We start from the raw sequence: 18,474 nt of genomic DNA, 5'->3' as shown, positions 1-18,474 counted from the left end.
CAAACATTCGTCATTACTAGCTTGTTGCTTATCAAAAGTTCACTAATTTGTTTACATATATTCAGCTCTGCTACCTTTCTGTGCCTACGGCCAAAAAAAGTCAAATCTCATTAATAAACCAAAAGCGCCTTTTACTGCAATTCTATCCATGTAAAAGATCCAAAAGCATGCGCAAACACACACACACACACACAAACGCATCATTAACCTAATTCGATACAGCAACTGTATCTCAGCTTTATGAAGCCGTACAAGTAGTTTGAAGATTTATCAAGCCTACTAGTATCGCTGATCTTTTTTCATGGTTGAATCTGTTTTGAGATAAACAATTTCACTTGGAGGCAAAAAATAATCCCACATTAATTTCTCAGCTGTCAAATGTTTTATCTAGTTTCACTGCATCAGTGGTTTATACACATCTGATAAAACAGATATATGTGCAAATTAGTGTAGCACAATTATGATGACTTTAAAAGCTCTAAACTCCAAAGCATGTTAATGTAAGAAAGATATACGGTAAATGAATTCACACAATGAGTCAGTCACAGTTCTAAATTCATCAGGCTGCTTTCTGGTGTGTGGATGGTGCTTGTTTGACTTCTACCTTAATGCCTGCTGCCTGACTACAAAGGATTTCCCTTGAAGGGGACATATTAATATTAATGGCACGCCATTGTTTTCATTCATGGTCAGTCTTAAAACCTCTGCACTTTTGTAATGTGCAAGAAAATGCGTACATTGATCCTGTTCTACTTTCCCTTGTTGTGCATAAAGTATTAAAACCAGCCATCTTTAAACACATACACCCACTGACGAATGGAGGCCTAAATCAACTTCAGTAAGGTTGTGGACACGGGCAGATCTCTGCATACGAAACCTTAATGTCTCCTGTGATGACCTGCTTTGCACACATGCAATAGTTTGGTTTCTACACATGTGCGGTAACACACCACCACTTGGGCAATTTCTCACTGACAGTCAATTTTCAATTTGCAAGTTGTATAAATGCAGGTGGAGACGGACTTCTTCACACAGCCGCTCATCAAAAGCAGTGTAGAACTGCTAGATTACCTGGTCTACATTCACCCACACCACAAGATGACAAAATTTGTGTCACTCAGACCCTAATTGTCCGATATGGAAAGTACAGATTGGCCTTTATACAGTGTGTGAGTGTGTGTGTCCTTTTAAGAGCATTACACACAAGCCAGCAGCACATGGAGCCTGGCCACAGAAATGTCCCACTGGGTTCTATCTCATTTATTTCTCCTTCCATCCCAGCCTTGAAAGATAAAGAAAATAGAAATGATAAAAAACTAAAGAATGAGGTACCGGTCGATTGATCAACACACACTCCATCCGCCCCCGTCAGAACGGTGCAGTTTGAACAATTACAAGAGCTTCAGCACCAGCAGGCGAGTCCTATCAATCTATTGTTTAAACAAAAGCCACCAGAGGATAGAGTTTATCTGCTCTCATTATTAGCTCCCGCTTTAACCTTACAACAACACACCTTTACACACACAGACACACACACACACACTCAAATTTCGTGCACGACACAGCCAGTTAGACAGGAAAGGGGCTGCAGGTTAATCTACTGATACAAATGGAGTGAAAGTGGGGTTTTTTTTTAACATATAAAAGGTCTATTTGTGTGTGTAACTGGGTGAACATAATAGGTACACACATTACACACACATTGGCGCCAATTGCATGTTTCTTATCTTATTTCTTACAGTGCAATGAAGCCATAAAGGTGAGTATACAATTTAAATTGCCTCTCTTGGTAGATTTAGTTGTAGTTTTTGAGAAATGCCATTTGTCGAGAATAAAGACAAAATCAACTAAATCAGTGCCACTGAGCTACACAATCCTGCTAAAATCCATCCGTTACTTTTTCAGATATCCTCCTGACAAATAAGCAAATGCCAGTGACAACATAACCTTCTGAGAGGAGGTAATAAACAAGTCAAATGAATGAAATAACAGGAAAAGGCCATATTATTTATGGTGAGCCTATAAAGAATGATTGCTGATTCATTTTGAGTGCATATAAGGGACACATATGAAGACAGCGTCAAGAACACGGCTGTACCCTTCACAGTGATTCCTGAGAGCATCACAAAACACATTGTAAACATTATATTATCTGTCAAGATTTAAAATAAGCATTCACTAAGAATAGTTTGTGACAACAATCTAATAAAATGCTTTGACCCTCAACTGCAGGGTGAGTTACGAGTTTGAACAAGCCGCTGCAAGTAGTTTATGATCAATCAGCGTAAATGGAGAGTATGGCACCAAGTCTTGCTGAGTTGTTGCCATTAAAGGTAGGAGAGAAATGGAAATGTATAATGTATATGATGGGGGGGTGCAGGGCAGTGAAGCAGCTCCTTTGCAGGGAAAAGATTTCCTGCTACGTCTGCTTGATCAGTTCAATATGTCATTTTAATAGGGCAACAAACTTCCTAAAGACTCTTCTCATAACACTTCTGTCGGCCTGCTGGTGAAGACAGCAGTTTTCAGTAATTGGCCGGCCATTTCGTAAAAACCTTATCACCCCATTGCAAGCCTGTACATGACAAGCCAGTACCTTTTCACGCACTCAGGGGATTCTTCTTTGTTTCGCACAAAAGGAAAAAGTACTCAATTAGGTACTGTAACAGTTTTAGCTCCTACTCCGCTGGAGCTCAGGAGACCAAACCATGCCCATTGGTCAGAGACAAGCTTTTCCCAGCCCACACAGAATTAAAAGGAACATATTTTTAACTGCTCGCACTGAAAAAGAAAGTGAGGTTTAATGAGTTTTGATGGAAAATTACACAAATGTGTGAAGATGCAAGCCCGTCTATCTGTTCACAAACTTTAGGACAGAGCCTTGTGTCATCCATGAAATATAGCGAAAGACCTCATTATGTTTACTGAACCTAAGAGTACTCATCAGTGCAGAGAAAGAAGATGTAGGAATTAAACAAGGCTAAAAAAAAGGCTTGCTTCAATAGATGGAGACCTCGATTGGTTGAATATATCCGTAGTCTTTCAATTACCTTATGTGTTGTGGGAAAGTGAGCAAGGAACTGACTGAGGAACCTCCCGTTACTCCAGTAATTGAGAACTTTAAGTCCACAAGTGGCTCAAATCTCTGAGCCAACAATTTTCTGAGCCAACAGAGAAGAAAGAGCAAGGAAAAATTCAACAGACCAGCACACGTTAATACCTAAAAAAAAATGCATATGTCACTGAGAGGAATCTAACATGAAAGAGCTGAGTCTGCTTTCAGCAAAGGGGGAGACAATTTCAAAGCAGGCTGGTAAAGACATCAGCCAGAGAAGAGGTTCAAGGTTCCTGTCAAATGTGATTTGCTCAAACACTGACGTCTGCACTGTGACAGCCTCTCGACCCTCTGAAATGGAAAAGTACCACTTTACTTTTAACTACTGCTGCAACATTTTTATTGGCCCCAATCCTGATACTCCTTCCTTGTTTGTCACAGTAACGCCTCCACAATTAATTCTTTTTATCTTTGCAAATGGGGTAACAAACAGATTGCAAGATTTAGCAAGATTCTATTAAGGAACCAAGAACTTCCTCTTCATTGAGTTGTTTCTATTCGTGTGCCTGTGTGACAACTTCTCCAAATTGCCACCACAGATGGGTTGAGAGGTCCTTATGCGTATAGAGCTGCAGAGTGTAACTCTGTATACGTGTGTGTGTGAGAGAGAGAGAGCGAGAGTGTGAGAGTGTGCGCAGCTCTGACCCATCAGGCCTTGTGGGAGGTTGCAGCTAAACTGATGGATGCCAAGGCATGACAGAGGGAGAAGCGAGGGAGAGGCGGCAAGAGAGGGAGGGGGTACTGGCTGTGCCAAGTAAGAGACAAGCGTTTGTACTGCAGCAATGCAGGAACAAGCAAGATGTCAATGGAATGAGAAAGAAAGATGGAAAGAAAGTATTGACAGAAAACAATGCATACACAGATGGGCAAATGGTGATCATGCCTACTTCCGATCCTTCAATGTGAGCAACTTCCACCCATCTTCGTCCATCGATGACAACGTCATCCTGAACTGTAGATAGAGACAACAAGCCCTGGCGAGGCAAACACTCCCTGCAGAGGCTCCCATGTCTTCTCCCTTGCATGCCCTCTGAACAAACAGCTCTCCCTCTGGAGGCTACATGAACAGGCAGGGTGACATCGGGGAGTATTGACTGGCTCCCTCGCAGCTCTAAGGTTTCACCCCGCTGTGAACAAGAAGGCCTCGCCACGACGTCCCATGGCTGATGTTTTTACTTCCTAACAATGTATGTCTACATTTCCTCTGTCCGCATTTAGCAACCCTATCCCATGTCAGACAAAAATACCTCCTTCTGGACATCCTGCTGCAGTGAAAAGTAAACACAGTCCCAGGAAAGCCTGCTATCATTGTTCACTGTACACCGACTGTAACCACCCCCACCCTGTGCAACCCCGTGTGCCTGCCTTCTCCATTTCATAAAGCCAAATGACACAAATGCGCAGGCACAAACAAACCTTACGCACACAACATGATCTGTATACTCCCATGCACGTAACCGCACAAACACACACACATGAACAGAAAGAAAAGGGTTAGCTAATGCACCGCTATCCACAGCAGAAGGATTGCAAGCACTCAAGGAACAAATATCCTGTTATCATAAAAATTTCATCCCATGCAAGCTTGTTGGTGGGGCTGAGCTGGGGCCGAGCGCATTTCCTGGTGAAAAATATACACACTTAACCTTCAGTTGATCTTTTTAACATAATGCATCTGCTTTATTGGATTCTTGCTGGCCCCCAACTCACAGAAAATACCAAGTGCAAGGAGGCAAACTTGGAAAAGAGACAAAGGACATCATGGCAGTGCTGAAAGGTCCTTCTGCCGTATCTTGTGACTGGCCCTCATGTTCTATTGGAAGGGCACTGACTTGACACCTTGTGTTGAGAACACTTTGATAGTGTTATATTAATCCTCAAGTGATACCATGGAGGACCCAGATAATTTCTCATGCAATCATCCACAAATATGGTCGACAACGACGCATGCTCACAAAAGTACCAAAATATATATTACTTCTATTTAAATTCCGCAGAAATCCAAACTTGAATGGAAAATTCAATCGGACACACCATGAATTTCAGGTGAGCTGACCTGTCGTGGGCTGTATTTAGATTTGGTGACCTAAGTTGACAGCATAAGCAGGGCCTTGTAAGTCAAAAGACATATGGAGAAAGTGATGCATATTCTGAGTTGTGCTGTGCTGGTGTTTAAGCATTACTTTGATTTGCTGCATCTAGTCTGCACAGCACAGGGTGCAAGGATTGTCTTGTGTTCAGCTTTACTGAGGGTTTGTATCGCGTCATTCTAACAATACACGGCACAACATCAAATGTCCAATGAGTTGTACACATATAATAATAATAATGATAGCAGCCCATTACGTAATAACATTTACATGTAATCACATGGATTGTCGCCATTATTTTTGACACAATTTGGGCCGCACAGTTCATCATATCCAAATCGAAATTGCATTTTGGCTACAGTCGATTACCAAGTTGTAAGACGCAGCAATTCATGTAAAAATACAATAGTGTGAAGAGCTCCAAATTGTGGCAGTAGAAGTGTTCCTGGGACTGGGATAATTATGGTAATCCTGGAGCTGCCCCATGGGGAATCGTGAAGTAGTCAGTTGCTCTAAAATGCAGCGTGTTTTGCCCAAAGAGATTGTAGGTGCTTCATGCAGCGTAACCACAGAAATGTGGGCAATCAAGCCAAAAGTACTGCAGTGTAATTTGTTTTACATTTAATAGTTGTCTGATCTTTTGGTTTATTCATCTTTCATCACATTTTTATGTACATATTTCAAAATATTAGGTATTGAAATGGTATCACAACAGGTTGGTCTGTCCATTGTCCAATGTGACATTGCAGTCCCTCAGGAGACCTGATTAGGACAACAATCTATATACGAATGTTTTAAACACTATGTTGGCATAGAACCTTTATACACATCATATTACAAAAGGTAGAAATTAATCATAGTTGAAATCATAATTGCAATACAACTTGCAGCCCTGTACAACTCATGCCAACATGAAAGCTGTGAATATGAGTAGCAGACTTGCAAATGATACATAGTGAGTGCAATATTGGCTCTGCCTACCTTTGTAGCACCGACACAAGTAGTCTCATTTATTTTGGCTGATCTGAACTCTTCTAAAGACCGTGTGGGTGTGCACAGCCATGCGTGATTGGCAGCTCCCAGACTCTCCAATTACATTCCTTGCACCTGTGCTGTGTTGAGGTGAATAACTTGATAGGTCTGCTCGCATATTAAAATCACATGTCGCAAAAACAGCTTGTTCTGCAATGGTACATGACACGTGATATTGCCAAGATTGGAGTTTAAAATCTAACAGTATTCTTGTGAAGTTGAGGATTTGGTGGTGCACACAGTGCCTCATGTGAATGTTGTCAGCTATATTAAATCAAAGCAATAAGACTCCAGTGAATAGGCTGCACAGAACACTGTGAGCTTTTAAACACATTTGAATGGATTTTTCTGGGTAACTGCATTATCTAAAGGCTGCTATCTGGTGACCTCATCACACATTTGAACCTTTCCCAATAAAAAGGCCACTAAACAATGGGAGTAAATAATAAAAAAATACTCTAACTACACACTGTCATTGAATTGACATCACAATGCTCCGATTATAAATATAAATGGAACTCGCAAGTTGACAAAGAAAACACAATTCTCTGCATTTTAAGAGATTAGGTACAGATGAATAATTCCCAAATGTTAGGCAGAAATGCTCCTACTGCACGTGTGTGTGTGTGAGAGAGAGAGAGAGAGAGAGAGAGAGAGAGAGTGAAAAAGAGAGAGTGAGAAAGAGAGAGTGAAAGAGATAGTGAAAGAGAGAGAGATCGCCCAGTGATAGATTGACGATCAAACAAACTGAGGGACTAGTGCCCCATCACAGACATGTTGTCTGTCCATCTGTATCTGTAGCTTTTAACAAGAATACACTGTTCGACCTGTGAGATGAAGAGACACTTGAGGAGGAGGCTGTTTTGAGCACAATGGCATTAAAAGTGGAAGAGCAGATACAAACTTGCCAATTAAATGAATTGACTAATCACCAGGTATGTTTATTTTACTAAAACTAACAGATGTGGGACAACACAAATGATGATGATAATGATAATGATGACGATGATGGCTGTTGTCTGTATAATAAGAACCCACACAATCCTCTAGATTCCCATTTTGTTCCCATCCATCAAGGTACACACATACAGATGGTTTCCATAAATGTGGAGTTTGCTAAAATCCGTAATGTACAATTTGGTAACACCAAGTACTCCCAATACACTTGTGATCCACAGGCAAACACATACACACACTAACCTGTGGAGACAGGGCAGTGGGAGTCTGGGTGAAGAGTGTGGAGCGGGCTGCTGACTGTAGGCCATGTGCTCTCCTGACAGTCTGATGTGGGAAAGGGGCAGATAGTGCCTCCTGCTGAAGAGAAGACACACAAATGGATACAAACATCAAGTTGGATTCAACATTATTAAGACAAATTGGAAACAACCCATCTGCGGTGACCAAAATACAAATGGACAACAGGAGCGCGCATGCTATTTTAAACACAGGCACCATCAGGACTTAAAAGAAGCTTAAAATAATGAGCATGAAAGCTGGCAGCACAGTTACATTTTCTATTCCTGTCACGGTTTTCTTCTCTTATCAAACGTGGCGTGAGGTCAGTGTTGTTTGCAATGTTTGAGAAATATCAATTGCAACTTCCTGTGTACACTGGGAGAAGTGGCTAAGAACCTCAGACATTCTGCAGTTGCTACGCTCTGAAACCAGAATTAGAAGCACAGACCAACTTCACACTTGAGAAAAAGCATAAAACAGCATTGCTCTGTGTATGAGTGTATAAGAGAGAGAGAGATTTGGAGAGTGTGCGTGAAAGGTGCATCACAGTGGCACCGAAAATTGGAACGATTAAAATAAAATCACCTTCAAAGTTACCATAGGCACTCAGATGTTCCCTCCCTCCCTGTGCAGAGGAAAGATAAGATGGTGATAGGTTGGGACGCTCTCATCCCTGAAACTCTGAGAGCACCTTGAACAACAGCAACCTACAACTCCAAATAGAAAGTAGTGCCACAGCCCTGCATATCTCTCCAGTCTATGCCTCTCAGATCTAGACTGGAATCTGGGAGGAATCTAGCTCATCAGGTGGGGAATATGCTGTGCTGCAATACTTGAGGACCAGTATTGAGAACTATGAGCCTGGTTGTTTACAACGTGATGCTTTTCTTCTATTTATCATTGGTTCAGTTTGATTTCATATCTACTAAACCCAACCGAGTAGTTGATTGGTTAGAAATGTCTCAGGGAAGGAGGGAGAACATCAAAGCAAGAAGTGGTTAATTATCTTGGGGTAGTTATGTAACATGGACAATGAGAGAATCCCATGCCAATGAAAAACTATGTCGACAGATTGCAAACACAAGCTGCCTTCAGACAGCTAGACAGAGTGAAGACAGAATGGAGAACATGCAGTGACCTTTTAACCTTCAACGAGCTAATCTGATCAGGTTGAATATGCAACAGCTTTTTACAAGGCCCTTTGAATGCACCTTGTAGCCGGTTATAAACTGGTTTGGGACAAATCAAACGGCTCCAGAGCTCCTTGGTGATCAGACCCAGAGCAGTTTCTCAATACTGTCACTCAAACTAAATATTTGAACAAAGGATGATGCAATGAGAATACAACACAACACTTAAATAAAAGATGCTCATTTTATTATTTTCCAATAATTATTATTGTAGTTCTCTAATCTTGTGTCACGTCTCCCCCTCACTATCAGAGCTCCTATTTATGAACAGATGTCTAGAACTTGCCCGCTCTGACTCATATTGTTTTCAGTACGTTCAATCTCGTCAATAATTATGTCTTCAAAAAGATAAAGACAGATTTTTATTTTTTATCTGGTTCAAACTCTTTACCTGCAGACATCCACATAAGCAATCCTGCAGTGTTACTGTGATGATAAATGACATTTTCCCTCCAACTCTCAATATCCATCACTGAAAACAAGAAATATGAATTCCTGCAAGGTGAGTTAATGAAAATGAATTTCCCACGTTGATAATTATGTTTGATGGAGGATTTTCAACACAAAACTGAGCCAAGAAACAAACACTGGCTGAAGCTCGTTAGAAAAGCCATTCTAGGCCAGATAGGCAATTTGACAACCAGACAACCAGCATCAAGTCAAAGGAGAGGACTGTGTTCAACAGTATATAAGATTATACAAGGTCTCCATGGAGGAGGAAGAGTATTTGTCCAGTGTTTGATTTTCTGTGCAGAGATCATTACAGAAGCTATGACTCTGCTAAGTAACCACACAGACTCATTTCCATTCTAGCAGCAAACCTCTCTGCAGCAATACAGTTACAGAATATTGTGCTTGCATGGGCCAATAAGCCTGCTGTCAGAGGTTTCAGTTACTGTGAAATAACTGTGAACCTAAGGTATAATTGTAAGACTGAGGGGGTCTAGAGTGTGTTCTGTGTCTGGAATAAAGACAGGCTAAGGCTAATATGAATAAAGTAACAAAATCATCATTATAAGTGTCCAAAATAATATGTGCATTCATTATTCTGCTAAATTATGACAACCTACAAAGAAGAAACAGACAAGCACTGATTGGTCATTCATCACCGTTTTTTAAGGATGAGCCTCAATTGTTGGGCGGACAATGTTTTTAGGGTATCTACAAGTGCGGCCACCATCATCACGTCACTATCACCCCCATGTAGCCATTCAGATCAGAGCAGGCTTTGCGTTTGTTCTGTAAAAACTTAATCAACTCACTTTTATATTAGTATAATAACTATAATCAATATAACTTGACAGGATTGGGGTTTGTTAGTAAATTACCAGTCAAAAATAAGCCGTCACAGTAGTCTATGGGACACAAAACGCTTTGTTCTGAACAATAGTCAGTGTGTGGGTATGTAAGCATATGCTTCAGACACAAATAATATATTGTTAAGTGCAAAGAAGAAATAGATTTGCTATTTAAGCGGTACAAGACAGAACAACTGCTCCATGCCAAAATTAGACATTGACAATGATTCCCTACAAGCTAATTACATTTATTTACAAGAGTAGGTATTAATTGTGTTTACCTCTTACAGGACAACGACATATGCAGCAGCCTATATGAAGTGTTTTTGAGAGCAGATACTGGTGTGACCTATCTCTACAACAAACCCTGAAGCCCAGCAAGGAGCAGCACCATCTATTTCTGTTGATTAGATTGCCAGAGAGGACAACAGCTGCTCTCACTAGATACCAAGCACAACAAACTGAGCAGGGTCATATAAAATGCATACACATTCAAAACGCACCACTTACTCCACTGGCAAAAAATGCCTCAGCTGGCTGAGTCCTGACTCCCTCTTGACAACACCCTACTTTGTCGACAAAGCACAATAAGCAACAAATACTTGACGTACTTACTTTCTGCTTCAGAAACTTACAAAATAGGTCGAGCGAAAAAAAAAAAGAAAGCGAAAAAACCCATCCTGAAAGTAATATCTATATTTATACATAAAGCCCATTCTATGTGGCATCAGTTTAAACAAATCAATACCAAACAGTAGTGCCATAAGATAGGAGAGGTCAGAGTGATTGGAAGGTGCTTGTAACCCATCAAACAATATGGGGTTGTTAGTGCCCACAGTTATAGCTTTCCATAGGGTCCAAAATCACTGACAGTGCCCCTGCATGTGACACACAATCCTAAAATCCTACAGTGCATGCTTCATGATTCATGTCACGCTGAGAAAATAAGCAACCACTGCCCGCCGTTCATTGATTTACTGATTGACTTATGGCACAGCGTGTTATTGTGCTTGCTGCTCAGGGATCACTCTCAACCCAACACTGACACATCAAAGCTAAGCTCTGGGTGGCGCTGAGCCTGCAGTCTCCTTAGGTATGTACAATCACTCTACCTCATTATCCAGCATGTTTCGCATGTTGTCATTGACACCTGAGCACTACCCAACAAACAGCAACAGATACAAGAGTATATACAGGAGCCAAGGCCAGACTTCAGCACTTTGTCATGTCTGCACATTCCCCATGATCTTCACCCGGCCCTAATTACTAGAAGCCACTCATCAGCCTGGATACAGGAGACTCTGGTGTCACATTATGCATGACATCTCACACCTCAGATTGGCTTATAATTAATCTCAGATGTCTCTGATGCTAAGTGCAAAAAAGATAGACCTCTGTGTGTGTGTGTGTGTGTGTGTGTGTGTGTGTGTGTGTGTGTGTGTGTGTGTGTGTGTTCTATCTAGGGGACATCAGATTGTGTTTTTTCAGCACCATCTATCTAAGAGGTGATAAGCCTGCACAATTTTCAGATATCAAAATCATGCATAAATGGATAAATTTGGTGTTGCCTTATCTATCCTTGACTATGCCCACACCAGGTTGATATGACTAATAAATCAAAACATTAATGAAAAACAATGTGTGAGAGGAAATGTAGGAAGAAATCTCTGCATCTGCTACATATTGTACCATATTGACCAATTGTTCCCATAAAAAGGTCTAAAAATGAAACCTTTAGAAACTTCAACAGACCACAGTAGTGGCTGAGTGAATCCTGATGAAGCTTGTGGCTGTGTTTTGTTTAAAAGCACGGTGAGCAGGATGAATGCTGGATGCTCAGCAGGGTAAAACATATGACCTCACCGTTTCGATCAACCTGGGGTCAATATGACAATTATCCATGGATGCCAGTAGACCACAGCTTCAAATTTGACTCCACTATAGACCCTTATAACCTTAAGCACATGCTGATGGCCCATAAATTATCGAAATGTGTTTTGCATTCGGGGTAAAATGAAAATGAAGCCAATAAACCTTGGTCCCTGAGCAGGGTCACATCAAGCGGCTCAGTAATGGAAACAACATGATAAAAGGTTCATGCAGGTATCAGAATGTCATGTCCATGTATGCGTGTGATCCAGCATCAGATTTTTCTATTGTATAGGGCTGAGGAACAATTACAGACAAATCAATGACATTGTTACTTGCGTGGGTTTCTCAATCAGGTCCTAGTTAAGGGATTTAGAGGGGCAAACCATTACATCAGATTGTGAGAACAATGGAAGCCTAACAGAAGAGGCTAGTGGAGGTGCATAACTACCATTTTTATCCACAACCCATCTTATTGTCTTCATATATAATCAGTTTCTCTGTTTCTGCACCAGCGTGACCAACACTGGACTGTACTTGGCGAGTGATTCACATTCTGATCTAGGCATCACTTTCACTTCCTGTCTCCGTGTCTCGTCCTCTATCTTTCTCATTCCCCCTCTCACCATCTTCTTCACTACTTGGAGAAAGGCAGTCAGCCCAAGGGAGATGGGGGAGAAGGGGGATGGGTTCAGAAGCGGAGAAAGTGGGAAGGCTCCAGGCAATCACTGGCCGCAGACAGGAGAGATGGAGGGAGAGAGATAGGAGGAGAGTTAAATGAAATTTCCAACACATTAAGCACACCATGTTACCCAGCTCCTGCACATACAGGAGCAAGAGGAGCAGGGGGTTACTGAGTGACCGCTGACCAATGAAACTCTTACAGTCGAGGGGAATTGGTGAAGTTACAGGGGTTCCCTGGATGTTCCCTGCTCTTAAGCAGACATACTTTACAGTGATGAGGAAAGAAATAGGCTGCGCAGGTAAGCTAAGGGCATGTGAAGGAATCAAATTAATCACATCAAAGACATGTTCAGTGAAAGAGACTCCCAGCTCTCCGTCAAGGGCATGCGGACATTTGCACATGTCAGTGGAAGGACATGTGTGGGGGTGTTTGAGCTTTGCTGCAGGGCTTGACAAAGAAATTAGTTAACAATAGGGTTCCTGTCAGGCTATATGACCAAGAGGGAAGGGGAGAAAGCTGCATGTGCACTTCCTGAATTTCCCATTTCTCACCTGAGCAATGTGGAATCTCCCTTGCACTTGGGTATTCCATACAAATAGTGCATTACTTTGCTGTTATTTACTCATAGTTCATATGGGATATGTAGCGAAAATATCTACAAACGAACAGGGTCGTGAAGGTGTGCAGACTGTGTGGTTGACAGCTAAAGTCTCCTGATGCAGCAGAGATGAATGGCCAGGCTGAAAAAATACCTTCATTCATAATGGAATAGCTGTCTCGTCCCCAGGTGGCTAAAGGACTATATGAAGTGAACAGAAAAACCAAAGCTGCAGAGACAATGGGCTAGCATAGGAGGAAGCACCAAAGCTGATACATGCTGGAATAAAACCCTACATCTCATCTTCAAATACTGTCTCTGATTTATTGCCCCAGGTGTTGCCCCGACAAAGCTCGGAAGGGCAGGAATACTGTGGAAAACTTATACTGTCTTGTTAGATAAACTACCAAGGTAGTGCTGTAACGGCCTGGAAACGTCAGAACTTACAATGCTGAGTTTCATATTGTGAAGTTCTCGGTGCTAGATCTGCTTATCACATAGAAAAGGGGCACAATCCTGTAAACAAGAATGAATTAGAAATGGAGGAATAAGTGGCACAGAATCAGCTGAGAGTGGAGAGAGGATGTTGTGCTTACAAGGTTAAAGCCAGTGAATAGAAGAGGAACCAAAAATGTTCTGCAGAGTACACTCCTTGCTTTATCTCATACAAAATACACATAGACATGCGGTTAAGCATGGAGATAAGGCTGATCATCAGCAGTACACGGAGTAGATGCGTGGGCGTGAGGGGGAGGGAGTGCAGGCAAGAAAAAGACTGAACAGGCATTAGAGAGGAAACAAAGTCGAAGGACTGGGAGGGATAAAATTCTGTCTCAGTGCGTGTCTCTTCCACTGCATGTGTGGGCGTGTATACTCGTGCTGTACTAACATTACAAAGCCCTCATGCTTAATATCAGTGATAGCAACCTAGTAGTACAATGCTAGGCAAATACAATAACAAAATTCATTGTTTACATTAGCTATTAGAGGTGTAAATCGGTTAACCGTTAATAATTTACACAATTGACACAGTGAGGTCTCACAAACGTGCTGAGTTGGCGGATCACTGTGATTGGAATTGACTAGTATGGTCTTGCCTCCATCATCAAACTGATGTACGTCATCTAAAGTGTATAGCGCTGTTTGCACATTGCTCTCCTGCTTATACAATTTGTGTTTGCGTTGAATTCCTAACCTAGATTTTCCCATATGGGATTTATCCTTTATCTGCTTTGAGACATACAGTGGACGGTAACCAAACTTTGTTATCGTACTAAGCTTATTGAGCGAGCCTGTTAAGCACATCCTGTAATGTTATTTGTAAAATACGACAATCAAACAGACCTCATAGGTGCACACCTTATCTACTTGGAGAAAGGGATGTGTATTTATTTCATCAAAAGAAGCAGCTGTGTCCTGGGGTTTTATTTCTTGGAACAATTAACTATGTTCATGACAGCAGCTCAGACTCGGACAGAAAGCCCCATGGAGAACACCAAAGCTGTTATTGCAGCTTTCTGTTGGACCCTGAATGCTGAAATACTTGGCAGGAAAATCAGCAGTATGATACATATTTTGTATATTCCAAGATATTTTTTGTAATTTAAGTTTACAATAATAATGGAAAATGCATCCGAGTCTACTTTTACCTTTAAATGCGTAATCTATTGAAGCTTTATATTTCTAAAACCCCAAAGAATTGAGGTCCACCGCATCACTGTAAATCTGAGTGGTGATGTTTTAAGTGCCTTTCATAACTGTGTGTATAAAACTTCACTATAGCTCTGCAGCTGACTGTATATCATATCTCCTGTAGCCTTACCTAACCTGCCCCCTGACAAGGAGTTGGGAGGCCAGCCACGCAACATTGCAGCTCATGTTTGACTGGGCTGTAATTCTAGTCGAGCACATCAATCACAGTTTCATGTACCTGTCAGAGTAAGATATCAGCTGGTGTTGGAGATTCTGTGTAGATGTGGATCTAATTAAATTATACTTAACCGCGTTCCCTGATGAGAACTTTCTATGTACAAACCAAGAGGCCAAGAGGCATCACCTCTGACGTAGAGGAGGTGCAGTTGGGTGTCGCATGGCATGAAAAAGTGCACCGCAAACAAAATCCTAAAATAGCACAGTGTGGTACCACGGGTTTCATGGCTGTATCTCTTCAGAAAGTTTGTCATTGCGACTCTTCTGTCAAATATATTTGAATGGTTTAAGTCTATGTTCATGAGCCCCGAAATGTAAATTTTGGCAGGTTTTGCATCTCGTGAATACATAGTGTCACTTCTAAAGGACAAACCAATTCTTCAAACAAACAGAACACATGAGGTAGCCATCTTACCCTCAAGTACACAGAAACGGCAACAAGCATAAACTTGGCCTTTAAGTTACTGTGGGCAGCAACCAAGTGCTAATATCTTGTGTGATTAGGCTGGACGGGAAGAGGGTATGAGAAGAAGAGTTCTTACTACAATGGTCATTCATGAAATGGTTCATTGCTTAGTTTTCAACTATTTATCACGTTTTGCTGTTTGTTTTCTTAACAGATAGCTTTCCAGCATTTGGCATATCAGTAACATAAGACATTATTCTAATCGAAATCCACTCTGCTTGAGGCCCACTGAACCTGGCTTACTGTCACACACACATATCAATCTAATTCTTCTAAAAATAATCTTTACATATTTCTCCTTGTGGGTTTTGTGACAAATACAAAATAAATGAAGGGAAGGGAAAAGCTTAGCATGACAAACGATTTCACAGCAATGTTTTATATTCAATTTTTGCATCAAGGGGAGCATAAACATGAAGCTCAGCCTCATGGGCAATTTAATAATTCAAGACTGTAATGAAAAGAAAACTCATGCAGTGGCACTGCCTCTGCATTGTACCATTACATTTCATCCAAAGAGGCAATTGAATGGACTGAAGTGAACAGTGCAGGACAATGGAGCAGCCAGGTCATGAAGGAAGCTTTCTACTGTAACCTGCTAAGAGAAGAGATGACGACCAGAACAGAGAAATGATGTGGGCATAGGATGCAGTAAATAACAGACAATGCGAGCGATAACCTTCAATTCTCTGTAGCAAAAAGGACATTTTCTGTCTGCAAAGTGTTACCCAGGCAACAGCAGCACATGAAGTTTGGCTCTGGCAACCAGTTATTTTACCAGGTTGCTATTTCTTTCACATCACAGTTCACACAACTACTGAACACACACAATCCTACAGCTTCGATCACTCGTCTCATAAGGAGGCTGTCATGTCATCCTCGCTTTAGTGTAATATACCTGGATTTCCAAACAGATTCAAAAGACTGAAACATTTAAGTGCTGCCTTAGGCTGACAGCAGGAATGAAAAGCCTCGCAAATGGGCTTTGGGGTTGTGTTGCTGTCGTCAGTCATGTAAAGGAGAATGTAAAAGGGGATACTCCCACTTTCTCCTTGTCTACTGCTCTGACATCCATCCTCCCTCACAATCCATCTTTGCCACTCTGTTCAGTACCAGACAAGGATTTCCCTGGGTTCCCCTTATCAGACCCGGGTCAGAAAAGGCTATGACAGTTGAAAGCTCAGCTGGCGGTGCATCGCCGTTGCGCTCTGATTCTCAGCTGCTCTACCCCTACACAGCTTGAGCTATTTTCCCTGGGAAAACAACAAACGGACTGATTGGATGACTCACATTTGAACTCCATGTTGGGGTTTTATGGATGACTAACTAACTAATACCTTTCTGATTACCAAGTAATTGTGGTCTCTGAATTCAACACCGACGCTGAGGAGATTTGTTGCTCTGTAAATCTGTATGTACAACAGATTTCATATGGTTTAAAGTGGACGACAGTGTCGTGTTCAAAATACTTCATCAGGGCGGCAAGAAGGACTTCAAGTTGAGAGATCTCACTTAAGCTGTTTAATAAGCAAAAGAGGTTAAAGTTGTGATACAGAGCAAAACTCAGCTGAGGTCTCATGGTCTCAGCCGAGGTCTCACTGAGTTTCAGTGGTCCACAGACTGCAACCCAGTCTTGTGTGCACCTCCACTCAATGAGCCCCGAACTCAAGATCTTCATAGAATTTAAAGTGTTCCAATGTGGGTGTGTTTCTTCCTTTGTGTTGGTTGGAGGTTGGTGATCCCCTCCTCTTGGCACATCCCTCTTCATGCATCCTGTGCATTGTAGATGATATGATAGTGGCATCTTCTCCATCTTGATTCAATCACCACTTCTTTCAGTGATCCCCTTCCAATGATCACATCATGCATTATCCCTGATGTACCACATCTGATGCATTCAGTCTCTTGATTCCCTCATTGATCCTGAAAACCTCTGGACTTGATATCACTGTCCTTTGATAGATGTTCCACTCAACAACACTCTACTACAGTGCTCTGTATTGTCTTGCATTGTCCTCTCATACTAACTGACTCAACATGTGAACTTCGAACCTCCCCGCTATGGACAGAAGAAGAATCTGATCTAGTCAGTTGTAGATCACCTTAGTTGAAGCTTCCTGAGATCAAAATCTCTATCTCTGTGTCAGCAGACTTCTCTGTATCATAGTTAACCCTTAGACATAGACCACATCACACAGTTATATGACAAGCACAGTTAAAATGAAAATGAATATGATCAAACTCAACAACAGCCAGTGACACGCAAAGCAGAAATTACATGCAACAAGGTCCTTGATCAGAACTGAACCAAGGGTGCACCCATGCTTTGCATCTCAGACTGCACAGAGGGTTTTTCCCATGGAGGACCTCGAGGCCTCAGCTTAGTCACTGTGGAAATACAGAAAAGTTTTATTCTGATACCACTGCAAGTGTATAATAGGCCCAGAGCAGTACCCTGGAGGCAACAGCCACACTTTGTTGCCCGCATTAGAGGGGAACAGCTGAAATGGAACATTCAAATAATTTAAAATAGCTGCCATGTGACGGCCATGTGAGCGCTCTTAAAGCAGCAGTCTGTATGATTGTGGAGTGACAGAACAACCATGCATGACTACAGGTAGCAATTCTTCCTGTGGTAAATATTGGTATGTTTTAGGGTCGAAGTTTTCCCCCAAAATTAGAAACCACCAGTAGGAATCCCCTCAGAGACATATTTAACACATTTATTCATCCGAATGTAATGAGGAGTTCAGCAATTCTGCAATTCTACTTCAAGATATAAGATGGGGCACAACAACAGAGCAGTTATCTAATTTCATGTGAATTATATCAATTTTCTGGTGTCCTATCAGGCTAGGCTGCAGTGCCTGGGGCGCTGCTGAAGCCACGTGCTTGCTGGTTATTTGCTTGTAACCAAAGCTGATCTCGTGCCAACCAGGACTATTGGTGCAGCGGCAGCTCCTGCT

General features: G+C 41.7%; 1 protein-coding gene across 2 annotated transcripts in view; it reads right to left on the bottom strand.

Moving 5' to 3' along the window:
- mcu (mitochondrial calcium uniporter) overlaps positions 1–18,474 on the bottom strand; it is a 55,406-nt gene that overhangs the window by 23,460 nt on the left and 13,472 nt on the right. The window contains exon 2 of one of the 2 annotated variants that reach the window (XM_076164592.1): positions 7,438–7,551. In XM_076164592.1, coding sequence (XP_076020707.1) covers positions 7,438–7,551 — 114 coding nt within the window. The remainder of the gene's footprint in view (positions 1–7,437; positions 7,552–18,474) is intronic. The other variant, XM_076164600.1, reaches the window with a different exon arrangement.

This window comes from Genypterus blacodes, unplaced genomic scaffold, assembly GCF_046128005.1.
Source record: "Genypterus blacodes isolate CSIRO-AG114 ecotype Tasmania unplaced genomic scaffold, CSIRO-AGI_Gbla_v1 ptg000012l_1, whole genome shotgun sequence".
NCBI lineage: Eukaryota > Metazoa > Chordata > Actinopteri > Ophidiiformes > Ophidiidae > Genypterus > Genypterus blacodes.
Note: the sequence above shows the minus strand (reverse complement) of the source record. Positions and strands in the feature narration are given on the sequence as shown.